At 39.9% G+C, this 24,988-nt stretch overlaps 1 protein-coding gene across 1 annotated transcript; it reads left to right on the top strand.

Annotated features, from left to right (window-relative positions):
- The first annotated feature begins 977 nt into the window (after window positions 1-977).
- On the top strand, window positions 978-24,321 carry LOC149077886 (carotenoid-cleaving dioxygenase, mitochondrial-like). Its single transcript, XM_089241488.1, has 11 exons — window positions 978-1,288; window positions 12,383-12,519; window positions 12,605-12,729; window positions 13,804-13,945; window positions 14,885-15,035; window positions 15,389-15,597; window positions 19,473-19,715; window positions 19,872-19,980; window positions 20,116-20,216; window positions 22,425-22,539; window positions 24,084-24,321. The coding sequence occupies exons 1-11, from the start codon at window positions 1,228-1,230 to the stop codon at window positions 24,236-24,238; spliced, it is 1,548 nt and encodes a 515-aa protein (XP_089097614.1). The 5' UTR covers window positions 978-1,227; the 3' UTR covers window positions 24,239-24,321.
- Window positions 24,322-24,988: the final 667 nt, after the last annotated feature.

The raw sequence follows: 24,988 nt of genomic DNA, 5'->3' as shown, positions 1-24,988 counted from the left end.
TGGTTTTTTTATACTTTTATTAAAGACAGTGTTGCAGTCCATAAGTTTGAGCTGTTATTTTCTGTTAAAGAATTCATATTGGTTAAAAAAAATAAAAAAAATATCGTAATCTATGATGCTGTGAATTTTGAAACACCCTGTATGTTTAATAAGTGTACTGGTATTTCCAGATACGTATAAGGACCGGGAATATATACTTTGTCGGAGTGGGAGGGTATGATTTTGATGAGACGCAAAGTATCCCCAAATTCCCCCGTTGATCGTACGTAAATGACACCCTGGAGACAGCCTGGGTTTCCTCAAAAGTGGGAAAATATGTGTGAAAAAAAGGGGGGAAAATCACACTGATGAACAGTTTTTTTGTTTCAAGGCTCTTTTTTCCCCGGCTGAAAAGAAGTAAAAAAAAATAAATCCTGAACCTTAAAATAAGGACAAATGTAAGAAATTTCAAAAACGTATGGGACCCGCTTAGAACGACATAAAAAATGAGGACGTCTGGTAACCCTATGAACGACTCAAAAATCAGCCAGCCTACAGATTCTACAAACCGACACGTCTATCCACCCCAAACTTCCGATGATGCAATGGGTACAAATAAAGAAAAATTTCCACACAATGAAAAATTTGAATACAATTACAGAAATACAAGTTCCCCACAAATGCAGCAAAAAAACCCCAAAAAATAACTCTTTGACTTACTGATTTCAATTATTGTATGATATAATAGACATTTTGAAAGCACATTTTCGACCTTGAGAGATATCCCAGGTGGTACCGTATCGTATTCATATAGATTATGCAATACATTTTATTACTGAAACTAAATCCGTTATCTAATCTGACTTTTTCCGATGGCAACAAAACAACAAACAAAGCAAAAAATGCGCTTTGCCAAAACGAATAAAAAACATCATGACATCGATGACGTGAAGATCATTTCCATACCCATACATTACGTTACGGCTGTCAACAACTGTATAGACACGTGCTCGAATCTGTAGAAGCAAAACCCATTCGGTCACGCAAATACGCTTAGAAAAATCCACGAAAAAGATACGTCACGTGTCGCGTGCAGCGGCCTCTTTGGGGTTTTTTTTTCTCTTTTTCGTGCCTGCCACTGAATCTAGTGACCAGTCAGTCAGTCAGTAGATCTCTAGCACCAACAAACGAGTGGTTACATCATCGTATCGGGTTCCTCCGTTGGGTAAAAAAAGAGGTAGTTAGGACATGGAAAGGCTTTTCAAGTCCGTCGATGATTACCACGAAGCCAAGCAAGCCGTTGTAACGGGTAAAATTTCGATAATTTTTAATTATACTTTTAATTTCCGGCTATTAATTGAGATAATTGTTTAATTACGGTACACAGCAGTGTTTCCCAACCTTTTCGATATTGCATACTCCCTGTAATGGAGGCCAATGCACCGCTAACCCACCCCCTTTTTAGAATCAAATTCAATTTCGACACGCCACCTTCCCATAAAATGCATTTTCTTCCTAAATTTGCTTACCGTAAAAAAATTGAATTCAGTTGTACAGCACAATGTGCCATTAATTGGAAGTAAATGGAAATACACCCCCCTTACAAAGTGCACACGGAGCGCAGGTTGGAAAACACTGGTATATACCATTACTTGTTAGATATCGTGAGGGGAATTATCCTAATCGGGGTAGGGAAGATTTTTTATGATGCGGGGATGATCAGGATGAAACTATCATCCTATCGGCCTCCTGTGCGTTGTGAATGGGGGGGGGGGAAGAGAAGCCTTCAAATCCTGCAGCAGGACCCCTAAGCTACTTCAAACACCAACTCTGGCCATATCGCTATATTGCAATTTACTGCCATTAATGAGATGGATTAGAAATGAAGGCGCTGTGTCTATCGGTGGTCGCTTCAAGCTCGTTGGGGGTAAATATCTATATCCTCCCTCCGGGGGGGCCCCTGGGCTAGAATCTTTGGTGATTCCCCACAAGGGCCAACCGGGGGGGGGATTTAGGGGTCTGGTCCCCCCTCCCCCGAAATGTGAGAAAATGAGTGAAAAAAGGGAAAAAGATGGCCAAATCTATTCTCACTTTGTTCCCCCCCCCCGAACGAAATTTCTGACTACGCCCCTGATTTCCCAGACCAGATTTTTCACGGGTCATCCAGTGAATTTGGTGTTAAATACAAAAATATGCTTATTATCGCCCCTCATCCCAGGGGCAGGAACCCTGCTCGCCCTCCTTGTAGGATAAGGGCATGATGTAGGTGGGGAGGAGATTCCATTGCGATTAATAATTAGCAATTGGAATTATTTTCCTAGTTTCTTGGGGGGGGGGGGTGATTTTTAGCTCTTGTTTAAGCTGTAATGTTGAAAATGAATCAATTTGATTAGAATGATCGGTTGGTAGTAAAAAATGTGTTGATCGAATCTTCATACATTGATATCCTTCTCGAGGACACAAAGGACAAAAAAAAATTCGTCCCTTAAAGAGGTTTCCGTGTATTTGACTTAACTACTCGTGTTTACCGTAAAAGCAATCACTTTTTAATTTTACATTTTTGTCAACTTGCTACAATTTGAAATATTTTCTGCAATGGCTCATAAGTTGTCTTCGTTCCCAGTAGCGGATTAAAATAGGTCGAAGCCCCCCTTAAATTAGAAAATGTGAAGTTCGGGTTTTTCGGGGCCCTTTAGCAGTCGGGGGGCCCGCCGTTAAATCCGCCTCTGATAGTCCCTATTATACCCACCATGGCTTCAATGCGCTACTGCATTTAATTGGCAGCGATGATGGTGGCAGGCGGAAATTAGTTCTTTTGTCTCATCCACGGCACCCGCGATAAGAGTAAAGGATCAAGGTAGCTGTTTCAAAAATTGGAGAAGCATTTATTACTGATTAGTCGACCTTCAGCTCGAATTGCGATAGATATCATAAAAATTGTATTACAATGGGCTAGCTTTCATTAGCATCGGGGATTCTAAACTAGCATTAAGCAGGAACCTGATCGATAAGATAAACCGAGCAATATTTTAGGCGTACAGTATCAAGCACCGTTTACTCGACATGATACTTGCACGATAAGAGAACTCGAGCATTTACCATCTTTATTTTGAAATATGGAAAATAGATGTCGGTAGATTCGTATTTTGCTGCTGCCAGCGTATTTTTTTTTTTGGGGGGGGGCACTCGGTTCACTTTTTCGACGTGTACCGATTCGCTAGAAATTCCGCGGAGTGAAGGTGCATGTATGGTTAAATATTTTAAGCATAGCCGTTATATTGGGGCATCGTGATGGGACTCTCATTATGAGAATTGAAGTTCCCCCCCCCCCCTCCCATAGACAGCACATTGGTGATCAGCCGGAATTTAACTTCTAATTTGGTAACGTGAGCAAGACTCCCATTTAAAGTCTCTCCGCTTACAAAGAAAATGGTTCCAAGGTGTCCTAAAAAAATTATGAAAAAATTTAAACACATTCACCTTGCCTAGAAACACATTAACATAAGTATTAGATGTGGAATGCGATTATTAAAGCGGCAAGAAGAAAAAATGGCGTTTCGCTACTGATCGCCTTTCGCGCTGATTGGCGATATTTATAGAAAACGTCTTTTCCTCTGTTCTAGAAGCTAGTTTATTTTTCTTGGTCTGTGCTTTACTTTATATACAGTCGAATCCCGTTTTAACGAATACCGATATAGCGAAAATCTCATTTAAACGAAATTTTCTAATCCCCCAGATAAGCTTAGGGGCCATTCAAGTATTACGTAAGCAAATTTTTAGCCATTTTTGACCCGCCCCCCGTCAGCAAAATTTCGTTATCAGCCCCTCTAAATCCAACTCATATTTTCATAAAGGGTGTTTGATGACGTAAGCATTTTCCAAACCCCCTCCCACCTTGTCATCAAAAGTCAGCAAATCGGAAACTCTCCCTCATCGATGATGACGTAATACTTGAACGGTCCCTTACATAGGAATAATGCATAAACCTGTAAAACATTTATAACAATTTCGTTATAGCGAAGTGATATCTCCGGTCTCTTGGAGTTCGTTATAACGGGATTCGACTGTACTTTAAATTTGGGGCTGTAGATCAAGGCATCTTAACTTGGCCATGTGTCTTGGAAGAAGTCATTCTAAAGTCCCGCAACCCTAGGGTGTTGAATTCATTTTCGGCGTCTACCGGCGTTCACAATATCGATATATTTACTTTTTCTTTTCAGCGACGTGAAAAATTCCGGGTTTCTTATATTTTCGTGCGTATTTAATAAGTAGAATCAGTGGCTATTAGACGTCACCTTGGCACCCTTTTGTTTATTGGAGCGATCGGGCCAACAAAATGACTCTTAAAACAACGGAGCTCGGGCATCTTTCACTTCGTGTGCGGAAGAAAATGAAATGAGCCTTGGATTTATAGCAATTGAGGGCGGTATTCACCGACATGGTTTAAACTATAGTCACAATTTTTTGATAAGAGATCGACACGGATTGGTTAAATTCAGGGTTTCAACCAATCTATGTTGATCTTTTTATCCAAAAATTGTAACTACAGGTTTAAACCATGTCGGTGAATACCGCCCTAGAAGTATTTTTCATAAAAATTGAATTCAGATTTTGTTAAAACTCGTGAATTTTTATAATTTCATTAGTAGTTCATTTTACTGACGCATGCCGAATAAAAAATTTCTGCAGAATCTCGGGATTTTGATTTTGCGGACGAGTTGGAAAACCTGCAATCTGAGATAATCTCGTTCGAAGTGGTTTTTCTTGTATACATTAGCACTGTAATTCATCTTTTATTTTGAATAAACTAACTTATTGACACGAAACTCTTTCCATTTAATTTGTAATTGAATGAGAAATGAAATTGAATATTTGAAAGTTGATTTCAAGACACCCCCCCCCCCGTAATTGATCAGCCAGGGCCGCAATTAGGGGGAGCAGGAGGGTCTCGTGCCCCGGGCGATAGACCCGAGGGGGGCGCAAATTTCATTCTGAAACCTTCAGCAGTACAAGGGGGCGTCAAAATGTGCGCTTGCCCCGGGTAACCAAGCATCTAGTTGCGGCTCTGTGATCAGCTGACAGTTCATAGCTCTGCTTAGCATTCCCGCACGGTATCTCCACCCATGCAGCCCTGAGTAGCCTCCTAAATTTCATTCCACAAAGTTTTGGTTCGTTTCCGGCTATTTGATCGAACAGGTGCTCGCCCAAAATTCTGTCGAAATATCGATCTTCGTACGAGATTAGGCTTTCCTACAAATAAAATGAGTTTATCGGTTGCTTTTCGACTAATCTGAAGTCTCGGAAGTGCAATAAAATATCCTATGATTTTTCTGTGGCTTCAGCTGGAAATCGATGTCGATAGTGATAAGTAGGGCTCTGATTTCTGTCTGCATATTTCGCTATTTTTACGTGATAGAAGATATTTTCAGAATTTTGAGGCATATTTTTGCATTTCATAAATTTTCTCCTCGCTATTCCAATCCCGCTTCCGACTGGTTTTTGTGGCTCCTGCCTTTTGACGAGAGCTGTTAGGACTAGGATTTTTCTGCGCTGGAAATGGAACGCTATTGCTGATTGGTAAAAATCCAGAAATTCAGGGTTTTCAACCATTCGGTAATGACATTGAATTGTTAGAGCATAAAAAAAAATACTAGCCCTTCGACGACGCTAGTGTGGCTGTAAATAGATTAATCATCTGAACCCGTGTTGCAGGGCCGTCTTAAGAGCATTATGGGCCCCCGGGCCAAGTGGTTTTTCTGAGGCCCCATCTGGTAAATTCTAGAAAGTTTTAACTAGATCTCATTTTTGTGAGGCCCTCTTCTCTTGAGGCCCCCGGGCCGTGCTCGGGTGGGCCCATGCGTTAAGACGGCACCGCCGTGTTGGTGATGGTAGCTCTAGGGAAAAATTGACTAAAATTGGTAAGGGAGAATTTTTTTTGGTGTTGGAAATTGAGTTTTTATTAAATAAAAAGTGATTTTAAACGTTTTTAATTTCTTGCAATGCTTTTCTAGAGCTAGCTAGTGCTTGGCTAGGTATTTTTCCTATAGGTCACACAGCACGGTACTTCTGAATTTGGGGGCTCAAAGGGAAATTTTGGCTTGAAATTAGTAAAACGAATTTTTATTTATACAATAAATACTGGTTCAAAATAATTTAGACTGCATCAACACCATCACATCTTACTACACGTACTTAGTCATGAGATTTTTTAGGACATCTTTTTCGTTTTATAGAGCATATTTAGTTTAAGAGCATTTATTATAGAGCATTTTTAGAAGTTTTTAAAGCAAAATCCTAGCCCTAGTGATAAGTTTTACGCAGAGAGCCATGCATATGCAACGCATTAGCTTACTTCTCTATTAATATTTTACGTCTGAGTGGATGACTGGCTACAAAAGGTATTCAGGTCTAATCTTTTTTTGAACATAATTTTTGCGGCTCTAAATGTCTCGGAAATCGCGATTGCTTATGGCAGTAACATGCGTGACACTTCCACACCGAGATGGCAGATCGGATCTAACTGCTCTAGTAGGTAGATTCATTCTCCAAGTAAGGTTGCTACTAAACCATACATGCATCTCAGACATAGAATCGCTCACGACAACGGACTTGTGCAAAGCAACTTTTTTCCATTACCTCATGTGGCAGGTTTATGTCCGAAAAAAGCAGATTTAAGTGGCTTCCATTATAAGTGGCCTCTGTGCTCGAAAGTATCAAATATCTCACGTCATGCCATTCGTACATCCCTCTGCGAAATTTCTAATGAATCTGTGTGCTGAGGGGTATTGCTGCATTCTACCGCATTTGCCTTGCCAGCTATGCTTTTTCCGAGTTCTTGATGGTGCTTCGTCTGCCTTCCACATTTTGGAGGAAAGATGCATAACATTAAAATTCAAGAAATTTACCAAGTATGTTGTACGTCTACCTGCTTTCAGCGGAGACTTTTCACATGAGCCCATCTGGTATCCGTGTCTCAAAGTTGGAAAACCATAGGAAAACTTCAGCAGACCACCAATGCTGCTAACGGGATTTTGAATTTCGATCGTTAACTGACAGTGAAGCACGATGCGAACATAATGGTCAGCTGCAGCAAGGGGTGCCAATCTGGTGTATAAACCGCACCCGCACAGTGACGCAGGAAACTCGCACAGTGACGCAGGAAACTCGCACAGTGACGCAGGAAACTCGCACAGTGACGCAGGAAACTCGCACAGTGACGCAGGAAACTCGCACAGTGACGCAGGAAACTCGCACAGTGACGCAGGAAACTCGCACAGTGACGCAGGAAACTCGCACAGTGACGCAGGAAACTCGCACGTCGCTCCCTAAATAATATGGTGGAATCGGGTAGTTAGTCACTAGACTTTTACCACGTGCTTTGCATAAACCGGCGCACATTGATTATCTGGTTGCGTTGTCAGCTGGACTTCAGTTGAAGCTATAGTTTTTGATGCATTATTTCATCTAATATATTCATAGTTTAAATTTTGCACACAACTTCTTTCAAGGGGTTGATGCATCCGAATTTTCTGAACATTTTCGAATTTTTCAATTGCCGAATACTATCAGTTTCTGCGTCTGTGTTCGAGCCTTCGTTCTACCCCGCACTAGAAACAATTTTATATATATATTAAAATATAAACTGCTGGCAGGCATTAGATATGCAAGGGTCTCTTTTCATCCGGGTACACCCCACTTCCCCCTATTCAATGCTGCTGTCGGCTCTCCCAGAGCTGTTTGACAAAGAATATTTTCGAAAACCTTTGTCAGAGGCTGCGCGGAGCGGTGACACTGACAAAAGTTGGAGGGGCGCCGGGAGCACAGTTGAGATGCTGGTTTCCTTTTAAAATGTTTTTTTCTCAACAGTTATTAGTCTGAAGAACATTCAAACACCTTGTAGAAATGTCAACTTTGAGTATCAACACTAAGGTGTAACTTTAACGAGAGCATTTATTAATACGATTTAAAGAAATTTCATGGCATAAAGTAGGAGTGACTTTCAACGTGCAGCATTTTTTTAAAAATCACGAATTCGACAAAAAAGTTAAAATTCTAAATGCTCTCGTTGAAATGTATAAAAAAAAATACTTGAGCATTTAAAGGGGGGGGGGATTGACTGCCTGAAGTGAGATGAAAAATTTCTAAACTGTTCCTCAAAGATATATCCCATGGGAAGCCGAGAACGTGCAACAACCCTCTTAACCCGTTAATTAGGTAAACATTGAATATCAACAGGAGAAATGTTTTGAGGCGGTAATACATTAAGCAAAAATGAGGCACCCTGAATGATATTACACAGCAAAAATGTCAGTGATGAAAATATGGGATGTTGCACTTTGTGGAACACGCCGTACTTATGATTTACATAGATTTTGAACAGTATAAAAAATTGCATTTATTTTCCAACTTTTCTGTCGCTGTTGAAGAACACCACGGAGGAGACTTATCGCTGTGATGGTCGAGTGGTCATAGTGACAGACTTGCATTGAGAGGACCCGGTTCGAACCCCAAAAAACCGTCGCTAATGGTGGTCGGCGGAAGTTGGTTTTCTATGGTTCCTAATTTCAAGGCGTGAATGCGGGCCGATCTCCGTTTAAAACGTCTCGCCGCAAAGCAACGAGCCTACAAATAATCATTACACTTCACCTCTGAAATATGAGTGGCACTATATACATACTAGGACTGCCAGGTAAACTCTTACTTCCAGCAGAACTCGGTAGCAAATTGCCCGTGGCGATAGACCAGAGTTGTGCTCGGTTTGAAAGAAGTCTCCTCCACACATTTCTCTCAAATGCATTGGTCGAAAAACCTCGGCTTGTCAATAAGTAGGGGCACTAGATCCATTCTGCTAATAATTGTAGAAATTTCGTGAACAGCTCGGAAGTGAAAATCGAATGTTTAGGAGTTAATGCCGAAACGAGCTCAATATAAAATGCCTTTTAATTTGAAAAGTAAAAATGTTGCCTGATAGGAACATTGCCAAATAAAGGGTTAAAGTTTTCTACAATTGTTTTCCTTGCCCAAATTTGACACCACCTTAGAGGCATCTAGTGGAACCACGATGGTAATAACGAGGAATCTATTCACTTACCGGTAGGCTTTGAGAGCCGTTTAATTATCGGGATAAAAAAACGTGCCAGAGTATGGTTTTGTGATTAACATAGACCATCCTCTCCAAAGGTTGTCAGAGTAGTGGTGCCAAGATAAGACCAGCTTTGCATGGACCAAGCAGACTCCCTGCACATATGGAAGGATGCGCGCTCCCCATAACCTGGTGTTTTACATACATTAAATTACAAGAAACCATATTTGGGATTGTCATTACATGTAATCCAATCATGCGAGCTCTATTCTTCAACCAGCACCTCCTAGAAATAGGCTTCTGCACTTTTTACCATAAACATCATTCAGACTACCTAGCAAGTTTGCCACATTTTGAAACACCGCATCCTATTTCGTTTCTTATTTTGGCTTAGAATCTTCCCGATTGGCTCACAAATACCGCATATTGATTGGATGTGGGGCATAGAAATCGCCGATTCTGAGCCCGATCATTTCTTTTCCTCGCAACGATACTGGCACGAACATTTTCTTTCCCCTGAATATTCTGAGGGAAAATGGACTTACTGACGTCACAAGCAGACTGCAGAGGCCTTCTATCTCTAGGAGGTGCTGCTTCAGCTGGAATATCGGTGGTAGTTTGAAGCATGTCACCAACCTGCTATGTCAACATTTAAAAAGAATGCTTCTGGTTTTTGGCACAAATAATCATGTCTGAGTTTGAAACTTCCCTTGGTCATGGCACTACAGACTTCACTATCGAATGCATTTTTGCCCTTTGGGTATTATGTCGGTTGAAGTTTCGAAGCACCATTGCGAGTTGGCATTTCGAAAAAAGTTAAAGCACCTAATATGTATTTAGATTCAAATGCAGAGGCCGCAACAACCAACTTGCCCACCGAGATGACTGGAAAAGTGTGCCCGTAACAAACTTTAAGCAATTTGTGTGTGCGGAAAGGCAGTATGGTTCGGACATAGTAAATTATTTTCGTCTCGAGAAATACTGAATGTTAGTAGCCTGTTAATCAGGAAAGCTGCTGTTGAAACTAAGAGCTGAAATAACTATCACAAATTTGAATGAGTGCAGTTTTCCTAGTTGTGGCCGCAAAAAATCACCTCGCGGGCCAGAGCAGTTGGCCACCCCGGATCTATACTATCGATAAAACTAAGAATATTACAAATACAGTCACCCCCCCCCCCATATTCGCGGGGATTACGTTCCGGGGGTGACCCGAATACGGAAATTCACGATTAACCGAAACCATGGGGTCTTTATCTCGTTTATTGAATATCATGAGAAAAGCGGGGTAACAGGTAGAAGGGAATGTAAAAGGTGTGCAGCGATGTTTTCCGAAAGAACATTGCGATTTCGGTTTGCCGTTTCTTCAAGTATTTAGACCATTAAATCTCTCCCACTTCAACATGACAACTTCTTACTTGTACAAGGCTTTTCTATCACACTTTTTCACACTACTTTTGAAATCCCAGCGGAAGCATCTCTTCAGCTACGTGTGCAACATTGCCTAAAAGAGCCGTCAAATGTGCAGCAAAGTGTCCATAGTCTTTATCCCCATTTAGAAAATCCACAAGTTTGTTTACCAGCAGAATTCTTTCAAAGTTGGCGAAATAGACTTGGAATAAACATCACCCTTCTTATTGGCAGTGCAACACAATTTGCAAAATGTCCGATTAAAGTGGTCTAATATTTCTTTGTCATCGAAAATCTGAGGGAATAGAGCGGGACCTCCCCAAATCCGGACACTTTGGCAGAATGTTTTCTAAACAAATGACATTTGTGTGATTTTCTTTACCCAAATTCTGTTCTGGCTTTGTCAAATACATCGACAATTTCATTTTTTTTTGTAAAAATTATCATCGGTGTACTGTTTTTCGGGCTTCCGGGAAATCATGATGGCAACTGTATCTCAATTAGATATTTCGGCTTGGTCAAAAGAACATTTCTCTGGTCTGTACGGTTATCCTTAGAGCGCTAGACAACTTATACTTTTATCTGATTATATCCAATTTTCAAACATGCCGCAAACGTCAAGTAATGTGTCGCGCACAAGCTGCAAAAGAAAACATTGTTTCAAGTACCGAAACCTAAGAGTCTAACTATTGAAAAAGCTAGAACGCGGAACACCAGTACGAATATTGTTTAGTAGATTCTGATTCCATATTCTTTATTTATAGTCACGATCTTCAGATAATTTTTTTTTTTCTCCGGATTTGAGCAATGTCTTCAAAACTTATTGATAGAAAAAACTTGATACTACTTTGAAGAATAACGGGAATGTGTTGATAGTTAGATAAAAACCATAATTTCCAATCTGTTACTACAGGGTGCGTAAGTATCGGGGTGTATGGTATTTCTCTGGCAACCCGTTCGTCCTAGAGGCATCCTTCTAATTAGGAAAAAGTGTACAAATACCGTGTAATACTCAGATATGTCATCCATGTTGCAAGGGGCTATTAAAATATATTTTTTATACGGACAACTTGTGCTCGAGAACCCAATTACCAACTTGTTGCCCGGTCTCTCCCGATTCCAACAAAAATTCCGCGTTTTGAAGTGCAATATTCACTGATATTTGAATTCCTTAAACGGAGGAAACTTGGGGGTGGGGGGGGGAACGTTTTACCATAAATGTCTCGTTGAATATTGCACTTAGAAACGTGGAATTGTTTTTGCTGGCATCGGGCAGCACCTCCTAGAGATAGGCCTCTGCACTTTTCCCATAAACATCTGTGCCACATTTTGAAATCATCTTATTTCGTTTCTTATTTTGGCGTAGAATATTCCTCATTGGTTCACAAATACCGCATATTGATTGGATGTGGGGCATGGGAAATCTCTAATTCTGAGCCCGATCATTTCTTTTACTCACAATATTTTTTCCCTGAATGTTCTAAGGGAAAATGGACTACTTACTGACGTCACAAGCAGAGTGCGAAGGCCTATCTCTAGGTGCTGCATCGGGACAGACCTTTTGTAATTGGGTTCTTGAGCGCAGGGTGTCTGTATAAAAGCTGACAAGGAAATGAGTCGGGATTTGGGAGATCCTACTGTATTTAGGAAGGTACAAACTTTTCTGCTCTAGACATCTGGGCATATACTGCTCTGGTTATAGACACTGAAAGTTGGGCCCTGTGTTCTGATTGGTGTTTGCAAAACTATGTCCACGTTGATGTATTGTCTACAACTCGAAGGTAACTTTGAGAAAAACATTGGGATTCATCAATGTTGGTTTTTTATCCTAAAACTTTAACTCGGTGGTATCTTGTTTCTAATGAATTGTGCATTTACGAAATCTGATTCATCAAATTATTTCCAAACATGTAGGTTCGGTACCAGAATGGCTCGAAGGTCGTCTCTATCGGATTGGCCCCGCTAAATGGGACTTGGACAATAAGTTTTCCCTGAATCACTGGCTTGATGGATGCGCCCTCGTTTACAAGTTTACCGTAAGGAATGGAAAGGTAATGTGAGGCGATTCCCTCTCCGTAATTAATAACTTCAAGATTACTTATGCTAACTTTTGCATTTTCGATTTTTTTTTTCAAGGTGGACGTCATGTCAAGGTTCCTGGATTCAGAGGCGTATCAGAAAATGACGAAGGTTCAGAGGCCGGTCTACACGGAGTTCGGAACAAAGTCTTATCCGGATCCTTGTAAGAACGTATTTTCCAGGTAATGCCGGTGGTACCTGAATTCATTAGTCGTTGACTAGCTCAAATTATGATAGTGGCGTTAATTGCCAAATAACATGGACACAGGCGGATCACATTCCGTGGTTCCACGTAACATGGGTCATATTTCGTTACTACGGGCCGTTCAAGTATTACGTCGTCATCGATGGGGGAGAGGCTTTCCGATTTGCTGACTTTTGATGACGGGGGGGGGGGGGGTTGGCTTACGTCATAAACCCTTTATGAAAATGAGTTAGGATTCAGAGGGGCAGAGCTGATGAAATTTTGCTGACAAGGGGGAGGGGTCAAAAATGGGTAATACTTGAACGGCTCCTTTAGAGGCTTGAGGGTCTCGCACGTACCTTTTTTAAGATGGTAAAAAAAAACTGCGCTCTAATAGAAATATCATTTAAAATGCTATTTAACTAAATTTATTTAAAAATTTTTACACGCTCTTCATACCATAGTAGGATAGCACATATAATAGTTTTACATATTTTGCATGCTTAATGTTTTTTTAAATTATAAAAAATTAGAAAAATGCGTCAAAAACAGCTTGCGCACATAAAATACAATGATTTTAATGTAATTGAATGAAAATTGATTCAAAACATAAAATATTTAGTTTATGAAATGAAACAAAAGGTTGAGATTCGATTGACTACATTTGAAATTAAATTTTTAGTTTTTAATAAGATAGAAAAAGTTGAGATTTCATTTGACTTCATTTCATGAACTGAAGTTTCCTATATTTTAAATAAATTGATTCACATAAATTGATATTTTATGCGTGCAAACTGTTTTTAATTGGTTTGTGAAAATTATACAAAAATTAAGTATCCAAGATGCGCAAAACTTTATAAAAGCATACGATATTACAATCAAAAATGTGTAAAAAAATTGTACTTTTTAAAAATTGATTTTATAACTTTTTAATATTTCTAGGCTTTTACTATCTTAAAAGGTGAGACCCCCCCCCCTCCCCTTAAGAAAAATCATATTTTTCAGATTGAGGATTCGTTCTTGGTAAATATCTATTCATTGGTACCTTTTTTGTAATTTGTTCTCTCCCTAGGTACTTGTCGCAGTTGGTGCCTTTGGACCTGACTGATAACGACGTGGCTAATATCTACCCTCTTGAGGACCAATTGGTTTGTGCTTCAGAAACGTGCCATCTTTGGAAAATTGACAAAGATGATCTCAAAGCGCTCGAAAAGGTTCAATTTGGTGTTGGCATTACCAAATGATTTTAATTTTATTAACGTTGATTAGTAATTTCAAATTTAATAAATTGAAATTGGAGAATGTTAATTTTAATAAAATTTAACATTCCCCAATCTTGGTGTATTTACCACTTAAATCCAAGATAGACAATTTTTCAAGCTGGCTTTCCTCCACTGATCCCTGTGCTGAATGGAAGACCAATATGTGCAATAAGAGTTATGATTTGTTGCCTCAGTCCTGTTTGAAGAGATGCTGAGAGATTTGTTGTCGGCGGAGGCGTATTTCCCGGAGAAAGGGGATTTGCGGGCTTTTGGCACGGCAGCAAGTTACGGGAATGTGTGGTCAAAAAATTATTAGAATCTAAGAAGGGCAGAAAAATGTATCTCTCACGCAATATCCGCCTCTGCCAAGAGCGATGGACCTAGTCAGTGAGTGAACCAAACGAGCAACCTTGTTTTCGAGCATGCGAGTGACAAAAAAGAATGACTTGTAGAGTGAAAGATCATCTCAGTGAATGGCCAAAACTGACCTTGTGAGCATAAGCAGATATGGGCGGCTCGCACGGAGAGAACGAATGCCCATCTCCGCACTACCGCCTGTGTTAATACAATCTTTTTAATGAACGGGAGGGGAGGATCACCCTCTGTATCCATCTATGCTAGTGACTCAGAGACAAACCAGTGAGTGACTGAAATGTTGGCCTACAAATTGTGTAAACGCGGCTGACCAGAAGAGTTACCAAGAATTCAAGCATTTGAGTGACCAAAAGTTGCTTTAAAGCGTAGTTTCGGGTGGGTGGTAAGTGGGCTTTAGCCCAGGACGACAAATGACTGGTAGAGAATGGAACTAGAATAAGAGGGCAGCAAAAATTGTATTGTCACAAGGCCAAAACCATGAATCTGTCTCTGATGGTCCTTTTTACTCAATTGCAGGTTGACTTGAAACAGCTGATGTCCGTGAACTTGGCGAGTTCTCACCCTCACATCTCTTCGGACGGTGTTCATTACAACCTTGGAGCAAGCTTCATGTCTGGACTCAAGTACCATATTTACAAGATCCCGCCTCGACCAGCCAAAGGAACTGGTGAGAGCTCAAAACATTAGTTTTCCTTCATGGCTATGCAAGCTATCATTTAGATTCTATAATCCAGTTTTCCAACCCTGTTTGTCCCATCGCCCACTTCAGAAACATTATCTCCCATTGATCCCCAACGCAATCTAACCCATAGGATCCTACGTTATACCCGTAGCCTCTACCGCCCCCAGGGAGCGTTAACGCCCACGTTGGGAATCGCTGTTCTAGAGAATCGTTTACCACCAGTTGTAATACATATTATATTGTACTGTTACATGGCGGATTGATAATCTTTTTCAGTGTGGTCGGCAGTGTTCATTGATCAACATGACCTGTGGCTTTTAGTGAATTTCTTTTTCTAGATATCAATGACTTTGACCGTGCCAGCGTGCTGTGCTCCATCAGCTCAAGCTGGAAGACTAACTTCAGCTATTACCACAGCTTCGGATTGACCGAGAGATACATACTGTTCCTGGAACAACCCCTGCTGATCAATACCATCAAGTTGGCGGCGTCTGGGATCAAGGGGCACTCTTTAAAGGATTGTATGGAGTGGAATCCAAAGGAGAAGGTATTTGTTCTACTTTTCGGGTGTAAATTTATGAATTTTCTTTACATATAGCTGAGGGGTTTTTTTTAAACAAATCTGCTGCCAAGAAAAGATGGTCCTGGGAACAGAATATCCCAAAATATTTGGGGGGTACTGATTTTTTTGAGAGTATGTATGAAATTTGGTTGGCTGATACTTCCAGGCAAAGAAGGGGGTAGGCCCCTTTGGATAACTATTCCCCGAGGCTGTACTATTCTTTCGAGTCCTTAGCTCTAAAGAATGACTTTCCAAATGTTTAATCAATTTACTTGTGATTTAAAAGTTGATTTTATTTAAATTTCACTTAAAACCTAAAAATTCATGCGGAATGTCATATTTGTAAAATTTTTGAACTTTTGTAAAAATTGGATTTTTGTCTTTAATGCCTCTAACTTTTAACATTGTTTGATGCAAATTCAGAAGTATATATTATACGTAGGAAATCTTTAAGTATCGAGGGCTTGGATTTCTCGTAACATTTTAAATCGCTGATGGTATCTATTCCAATCCGTGATCTCCCCATTTAAACGTATGCGCAGGCGTAGAAGTGATATCATCAGGGATCGTTCAAGTATTACGTAAGCAAATTTTTAGCAATTTTTGACCCCCCTCCCCCCCCCCTTGTCAGCAAAAGTTTCATCAGCTCTGCCTCTCTGAATCGTAACACATTTTCATAAAGGGTGGTTGATGACGTAAGCATTATCCAAACCCCTCCCCTTGTCAGCAAATCGGAACCCCCATCGATGACGTAATACTTGAACGGCCCCTCACTGCTTACATAGTTTTCAGATTGTAATCAGCTTAGTCTAATCCACGTTTTCTACTGACTTAATGGCTAATGAATCGTATTCAAGCGAAAACATGAAAATAAAGATAGCGGCACACTTATAACAAGCATAACTCCGACAATGTGATCACCGACAAAGACTGCAATCTCGCAGGTTAAAGGATTCGAGATCGAAAGAGTGGTTAAATTTGGGATTTTAACTAATGCGTGTCTGTCTATAATCCTTAACCTGCGATTGCAGTTGAATTGTCAGTGAATACGGCCGGTTAGAACACTCATTTCGGCATCTACCTAATCGTTAGAAACTAAGGAATGTTCACGGGGTTCGGTTAACCCTTAATTGGTGAACATTTTGAAACCATGCAATTTTCATCTTGCCACACCTTAAAGAAATGCATCTGGACCATCTTTTTTTTCAGTACCTTTCAAGCTAGCTGTTCACATGTTTGAAAAACTTGTTAGCTTCCGATGTTTCCTAATCGTGTTTAGCATTCGATTTAAATCTTTAATAACCTTTCCCGCGTCAGTCTGAATTGGTAAAATGTCTATTTTTAAATGAAGTAAGGTTTGATCCGATTTTACCTTCATTTATCTCTAGATTAGATAACAGCTTCCCCCCCCCTCCATCATTGCTCTGCCAATTAAATGCATTATTGCATTGTGTGAAACAATGGTTAGCTTTAGAAAAGGGATGATGGCAATTTGTCATATCTTGCACCATCTCTAAGATGGCAAATTTTTTACCCTGGGAGTTATACCAGCCGCCACCACTAAAAGAACTTTGACTCCAACTGATGCAATATGAATAAATCGAAGTTGCCATATGATTATAAAATGCTGATGATGCAACATGTTCATAGCAATGTTGCATCTTGTACTCATCATTGGCGACTTTGGTTTAACTCCATTATATAGCATTAATATCAGTGCTGAGATTAATGTTATATGATGGTAATGGAGATACAGAAATAAAGTGAAGTGTGTGCCACGCCGTTTTATATAAATCGACTTTATTTTTATTGCTTTCCTCTACTTCTATGAGAGTTGAACTTGTCAGAGGCGGAAATTTGAAAAGATATAATTTTTTTTCTAGTCGCCCTTATCAAATCCAAAACATACCCATACTTCCTCATGTCTGGGCAGTATTCGACTGTTTTGGACTTATTAGTTAAAAACCCGAGATCAGCTTCATTTTTGGCAATCCGGAATTCAGTTAGACGAGATCTCGGGATTGTCACTAATGGTCAAGTTTAATTATATTTAAAAGTAGCCTAGTATTGTATGGAAGTTATATGAAAATGTAAAATTCTTTCTCAAAAGATCCGGTAAATATACTTGAACCAAATTTTTAGATAATGGAGAAAGATAGTTGTTCTAGATTTTGTGCGTGGAAAAATAAGCTAAACTTAGATATAACTGCATCAAGTACTTGTCATGCGTTACATTGGATCACCAGGCTTCTCCCGGTGGAAAGTCTTTGTATAAAGCATTGTATTCTATGCCTTAATTGAGATTTTGGTTTTTTCTTTAAATATACCTAGATTGAAATTTTCGGCAAAACTTGACCAATGGCTTAAAAATTTGAAGTTCCTGGTGTAATAATTTCGCGCAAATTAATTTTGCAGTTTGAAAAACCTAATTCCTATTAAATAGTTGTTTTCCATGTCTTTTTCTATAATTGTCATGTTTGAGTGATTTCAATGTTTTGGCGGTTTTTCCTTGCATAATGGGAATTTTATGCCGAGACCGCCTTCACCAAACACCCACTCTGGCCATATCGCTGCCATTAGTGAGATGGGTTGGAAGTGAAGGCGCTGTCTATCGGTGGTCGCCTCGAGTTCGTTAGGGAAAACATCTTATCAATATCCTCCTCCCTTGGGTTCGAACCCGGGACCCTGACAACCTTCACGATGGTAGACGAGCATCTTGCCACCATGCCACTCGGGCACTATGCCGAGACCTGTTTTCAAACCTCTGATTAGCACTTGTGATCATCGGAAGACCGATGGCACTAAATATCCGGTATTGGAACAAAGTTCTTGGCTCGTCATATAAAAGGGTCTCGGATATAAACGGGTTTTAGAGGTCCAGCCAATGAGAAGACTAGGACTCTACGCCGTTGCCTCGCACCTGATTGGCAGCAGACGACACATCTCCCCTTCGATCTTTCTTCACAGCTGAGAAGCACTAATTAATAATCTGAAGTTGTACCGGCATTTTATCTGCGAACATTTAAATTCATAATTTAAATTTTGAAACCAGACCAATTTTCCCGACTCGAGTCAGAAATTTTTTTTTGCATATACACGCATACATTACTCCCTTGTCTTTTCTTTCACACGTAGTTCCCGAAGCTACATTTTGTAAGCCCGCAAGAAGTTAAATTTCATCTGGTCTGGTCGGGTTTTAGAGGCGAAATCTCGCGATTGCCGAAACACCAAGTATCAAGTGAGGCGAGATAGCACTTTCGCTGAGGATGCTAAAATTTTAGCGTTCATACAAACTGATTCCTATGGGGATGCACGATAGCAAAGTATGCAAGATTTTCTAGGGAGCATTTTTTACTGAAAAATTACAGCATAATCTTGGCGCAAGGCCACCACCTCCTTGAGAGAGGCCTCTGCACTGTTTGCCATAAACTTCATTCAGACTACCTAGCAAGTTTGACACATTTTGAAACACAGCATCCTATTTCGTTTCTTCATCTTTTGGCGTAAAATCTTCTTGATTGGCTCACAAATACCGCATAGTGATTGTATGTGGGACATAGAAATCACCAATTCTCAGCCCGATCATTTCTTTTCCTCACAACGATGATACTGGCACGAACAGGGAATTTTTTCCCTGAATATTCTGATAGAAAATGAACTACTTACTGACGTCACAAGTAGAGTGCGGAGGCCTATCTCTAGGATGTGCTGGCAAGGGGCCCTTTCGTATGCCTATTGTATATTCGGTCACCTGCACACATCTTTTTGAAGTTGGGATGAGCAGGCATGAGCTTGCTGCTTTGATTTTTATTCAATGTAAGCTCTATTAAAATTTGAGATGCGATTTGTTAATCCACCAGACTAGATTCCACGTGATCGACAGGGTCTCCGGAGAAGAGCTCAAGTCGAAGTACGTGTCTGAACCGTTCTTCCTATTCCATCACGTGAACGCCTACGAAGAGGATGGGCACATCGTCGCCGATGTCATGGCTTTCGATAACCCGGAGGTACTGGAAAAGTTCTACTTGGAAACGTTACGGCTCGGACGGTTCGATTCGTCTTGTCAGGCTCAAATAAGGCGCTTCGTTCTGCCTCTGTCCACGGTGAGTACCGCATTCGAGGTAATTAATACTTGTCGTATTGAATTGACGATAGGGAGAGATACGTAGCATAAGCTCGGAATTTCATAGTTTGCGATCGAATGCAGACTTGTTTTCATCATTGAACTGCTCTAATCGAGAAATTTCGTTTCCTCTTAGGGCGGCTCCAAAGGAGAAAACTTGGTGAAACTTCCTGATGCTCTATCTACTGCTGTGAAGCAAGACAATGGTACCATATTCCTAGAAGCGCAGTACATTGGCGACAAAGGTTAGCTGAACTGTAAATTTCTATCGACGCCATTGTATGTTTTGTTAAGATGTCCTTTAGAAATTTGGATATGTCTACATCGCACATTGAGATTTTCAATGTGCTGCTGATTTTGATTCCATGTCTATTTCACAGGTTTTGAAATGCCAACCATTAATTATGGTATGTGCAATGCGAAGAAGCACAGATACGTATACGGCAGTGGAGTCTTTGAGACGGGAACGTATCGTAATTCGGTAAAGTATTCTTTCATCTATTTTTCCGTACCTGGCATTCATAGCTCCATTGTTTTCTACATAGCAAGAGTTCTTAACCGTTACCCAGAATCGAAAACACGAACTTAGTGACCCATCTATTTTTAATTTAAAAAATCCTTGAATGATATCAAGACTCCTAAAGTTTTTAATGACAAATATTTCAATCAATTGCAAATCGAATCCAATATTTCAATTAATGCAAATCGATTTCGTGTCACTCGATTAATTTGTTCTTTCCAAATGTGGTAAATGAATTTTACTGCAAAAGCCAGAAGTTGGCCACTTCTCGACGTGGCCAGCCCAGTTGACCCGGCCAATATCCGAAATTCGCGCTTCCACTGGCACCTAATGTCTATCCCTATGATTCGGGGTTATTGGCTTATTTTTTGGGATAATTATGGTCAATTACAATTAGTCGTAGTTGCCTTTAGTTAACCATAATAATTATAGTTAAAGGCAACACTAACGATCAAAGGAATCTGAATCTTAGTGATACATACATGGGGATCGACATGGGGGGGGGGCGGGAAAGCAAGAATTTCGGACATTGGCCGGGGTAAACTGAGCTGGTCACTCGGTGAAGTGACCAACTACGGGCTTTGGCAGTAACATAAGAAATTGCGTTTCACTAATTTTTTATTGTATACGGCCGGTATTACACTATAAAAGTTTGATAAAATCCTTTTTATAAAAGTTGAAAAATCTAACCAATAACCTAATTGGTTAGATTTTTCATTACATTCTAGAAAATGCAACCGTTGACCTTTATTGACTGCATTTTTCAAGTTTTATAACAGGACTTTTATCAAACTTTTTATAGTGTAATACCAGCCTAAGAATGCAGCTTTTGAGCTCTTCCATCAAATTAAATAAAACTACACCAAAAATTATGAGGTTTTCATTTTGCAGAAGTCTTAAGAAAATGTTTAATTCAGATTTCTGAAATTAAAATACTTCACATTGGTCAAATGCTAAAGCGGAGGTCATTTTCAAATAAACATTTCTCCAAAATTTCAATTCTTGCCGCAGCAGTTTTCTTCGCAATTTTTGAGCTCGTCCATAAGATGCAATCTGAGAAAATCGCGTTGCAAGTGCTTTTTCTCTTACTTTTGCACTATAATCCCTTGCTTTTATTTTGAATTTTTTATTAAATTAACCGATTGGCACAATTTTTTTTGCAATTGTTCTTTTCAAAATTATAGTAAAGCTGCGAATTCTCTTAACAGGTGTGCCAACAGGGTCTGAGGTCAGGGCCCTGAATCGAACATGGCCCCCCCCCCCAAAGTTCCACTAATTCCGAAATATTTTTCAGAATTAATGAAAATATTTTACTTTTTCTGATTCTGGAAGAATTTTTCATTAGTTTTAGAATGTTATTTTTGGGAATGCGTTCAGTTATACTGGAATTATATATCCTTCTAAATTTAAAATTCCTGTCTGAATCTTTATACATAGGTCTAGGTAATTTTTCGCCTTTCTGTGCATTCTGTAATATCGTGCGATTTTGGATAATGACTCCTTTCAAAAAAAATTTGTACGTGAAATTTCCGAAGAGGGTCGCAAAAACACGGCCCCTCTTAGTCACAGAAATCGTGGAGACGTCCCTTAAACCAGTGAAGGCAGCAAATGAAATCCATAATTGGCTTGTAAGTTAATTTGCATGACCCATCTCAGGAGCCCCGGCGAAGCAAGTTTGGGTCTCGACCCGTAGCTTAACCCCCCCTAATATAGAGGGTGATGTTTTCGAGAATACCCCCCCCCATTTCATGCCCTGGTGACGAATGCACGTACGATTACAAACCGAAATGCCAAATTTCGACAAAATTAGGCCAAGTCTATAAAAAACAATATAAATTCAGAGACTTTCAACGTTTCATATAAAGCTATAACTCGCATCGAGAAATTCCTGATTTTTCAGGAAATTTATGGTGATTAATCTTGTGGTTGGCGATAAATCTTTATGGGCATCTTTCTCAGCCACCTCGTTGGGCATTTTGCATGTTGTGGCGTTGTATTTGTCTAATATAACGCATCATTAAGAAAAACATTAGAATTGTGATATAACTGCATGGGTATTTTTTTCTGTTGACGTACGTTATGTATCTTGTATCGAATGTAGATTTTATTATGAAAGTATTTGACTATATATAGCTTTTTGTCTTGTTTTTCGGTTTCATTTCACTTCAGCTTGTGAAACTAGATAATCAGACGGGAGAAATGAAAGTCTGGAAAGAGAAGGATACCATGTATCCCAGTGAAGCAAACTTTGTGGCCAGTCCTGGTGCCACTGAAGAGGATGATGGTAAGGTTTCTCACTTGATATATCATTCATGAGGTGGTATCAAAATAACTTATTTCGACAGTTAACAGAAATGTGCAGGTACCTTGGCTAACGAAGAAAATGCTTTCCGGAATCTCGTTCGTTTACCGAAACAAGATGCCCCATAGGTTTCTATGGAAAATTAAATTGTAGATTTGACTAAAGAAATGAAAACATTTGTGACAATAGAATTTAGCACAATGCAGATTTCATGTGCGTCTATCACTAGACGTCCATCTTATCTGCACAATGAAAACCGGAACACGAGGACTTGGAGTGCTGGCCCTCCTCCCCAATAAAATTCGTAAGGCTTGGCGCCCCCAAAAATTCGTGGAAATGCAATTGCGTTACGCAATGCCCCCATGCGGACGATCCTGAATCTCGTACATCGTACCCATGTGACGTCCAGCAACTATGCCCAAAAGTAAACAGCACACACCAGAGAAGCCATCACGAAGTCAAAACCGGGCCGTCATTTAGCGGCCAGGTGTGAGAACAGTTTTGCGGCCCTCTTCAGTACAAGAGATGTGGGGGTTTAGGCCCAGAGGTTAACCATTTTTTTTCTCTATACATCCAGAGAAATTGAGGGTGGGACGGAATTCGGACCATTCAAAAATCTGAAATTTCCAGAAAGCAGGTCAGTCTCAACGCATGGGCATACTGGATCGTGTAGGTCGTTAAATTACGAGGCATATGCAAAACAATGTCTAATACGTGAAGCGAGATTTTGAATCGGTTTGACGAGACAAACTTTCGATATAAATCTTATTCTGGAGTTCTGTGAAAAATTGAGGCGTCCTTCAAGGATGTGGGGACAGCGTATTCAGTACCATATTTCTGTTGAAATTCTATTGATATGTCGATTTATTAAGTTCTGGCTTTTTAAAGTAATGGTAATATAGGCACAGTCGATGCAATAGAATCCAGTCTTACGGCCCTGCACGGAGTTATAATTTTTAAGCGCCTACCACACTAAATATAGGTTTGGCGGTCTTGTAGGCTGTCAATCATCCATAAGAAAAAGTTGTTTAAAAGTTAGAACTTTAATTTTTGAAAAGCCTTTGTGTGCCGCTCCTAATGTGGTATGCCACGGGTTGGTCACCTAGGTTAGCTCATTTCTGTATCTGATACATGCAGATGGAAAAGATAAGCTCTCAGAGTGCCTGGACCATAGGAGTACTCGGGATTTTCTTTGCGAGGGAGAATTAACCTTAGCCCCCAACCTCTGCGTAAATCAACGGTTTCGACTGTTCAGTTTGATGCCAAGTCTTACATTGAAGGAACGCATGCTCTGAAAACGGGCTTTTTTGAATGCGTTTTGTATTAACTGAATCTTTCATTTTACATGAAAGTGAAGGTACATCTAGAAAAATATTCAGAGGTGGACATGATTTAATCTTGCTGGAGTGACGCTCAAATTCAACTCGCGACGCGGCTGTTTTTATCACGAAAAAATATTATAGCCGTAAAATTCGTGAGCCAAGGTATCGCTTTACGCTGACGCATCTCCATATTTTTCCCAACAGGTGTGCTGCTGTCTGTCGTGCTGGATGTCGACGTCGATTCACCGGATTTTCTGTTGGTATTGGATGCCAAAACATTCCGTGAGATAGCCAGAGCCAATGTTCCGAAAAGTGTTGTCCTGCCTCCAACTATACACGGATGTTTTTTGAAAGATTGAGAAAATTGTTCTAATTTTTTTAATTGTAAATATATTACCTGTTAAACATTTCTGAATATAATTTATTAAAGATTATTACCGAATTGGTTTAAATTTGTTCTGTTCCTCCCATAAAGCAAATTCAGGTTTTTGCGATTTTCAAACATTTTTTCTCGTCCGTTGTCCGTATAAGTAGTACAGAAAATATTGATTCCTCCCCCCCCCCCCCCATGTGCACCCTATTGAAATCTGGTCTCAAATTTGTTAACCTATTAGTTTTCTGCATTTTTACTCCAATTTTTGCTTTCTTAACTGCTGGAGTTACCTTCCACTCGAAAGGCGAACGGTATTTTTTTTCTTGTAATTTATTTTCAAGAAAATGTGTACCAGTGATGTATGTACCCACGGTACCGTAAATAACTTATTCCATTGAACTGCATAGTACAAAAATGATCGAAAATGTTTTTCCTCCTTACTTTCACTCGCACACCAGCAATTTATCCCAGAAAGATTTCAAATGATTCACGACGCTCCAGTAAGACTATAAGCGCCCTTGGGGCAAAAATGCTCGTGTACCACAGTGAAGGTTACTGTCACGGACCCGGATTCGAACCCGAGGGATATATTTTTCCTAATGAACTTGAGGCGACCACCGATAGACGGCGTTTTTATTTCCAATCCATCTCGCTAACGGCAGTAACTTGCAATATAGCGATATGGCCAGGTTTGGTGTAGCAAGACTGCATAGAGGGTTAATGAGAAACTTTTTGT

This window comes from Pholcus phalangioides, unplaced genomic scaffold (genome assembly GCF_987345545.1).
Source record: "Pholcus phalangioides strain wild (caught in Gottingen) unplaced genomic scaffold, Ppha-v1.0 ptg000014l_1, whole genome shotgun sequence".
Lineage (NCBI taxonomy): Eukaryota > Metazoa > Arthropoda > Arachnida > Araneae > Pholcidae > Pholcus > Pholcus phalangioides.
The sequence above is the reverse complement of the archived record's forward strand: the minus strand, read 5'-3'. Positions and strand labels throughout refer to the sequence as shown.

What these genes read in the sequence shown, in the direction of transcription:
- LOC149077886 (XM_089241488.1), top strand. Translation starts at nt 1,228, where the DNA reads ATGGAAAGGCTTTTCAAGTCCGTCGATGATTACCACGAAGCCAAGCAA. An exon ending in TGTAAGAACGTATTTTCCAG is followed by an intron (nt 12,730 to 13,803) that starts GTAATGCCGGTG and finishes TTCTCTCCCTAG; the next exon opens with GTACTTGTCGCAGTTGGTGC. An exon ending in CGGGAACGTATCGTAATTCG is followed by an intron (nt 20,217 to 22,424) that starts GTAAAGTATTCT and finishes ATTTCACTTCAG; the next exon opens with CTTGTGAAACTAGATAATCA.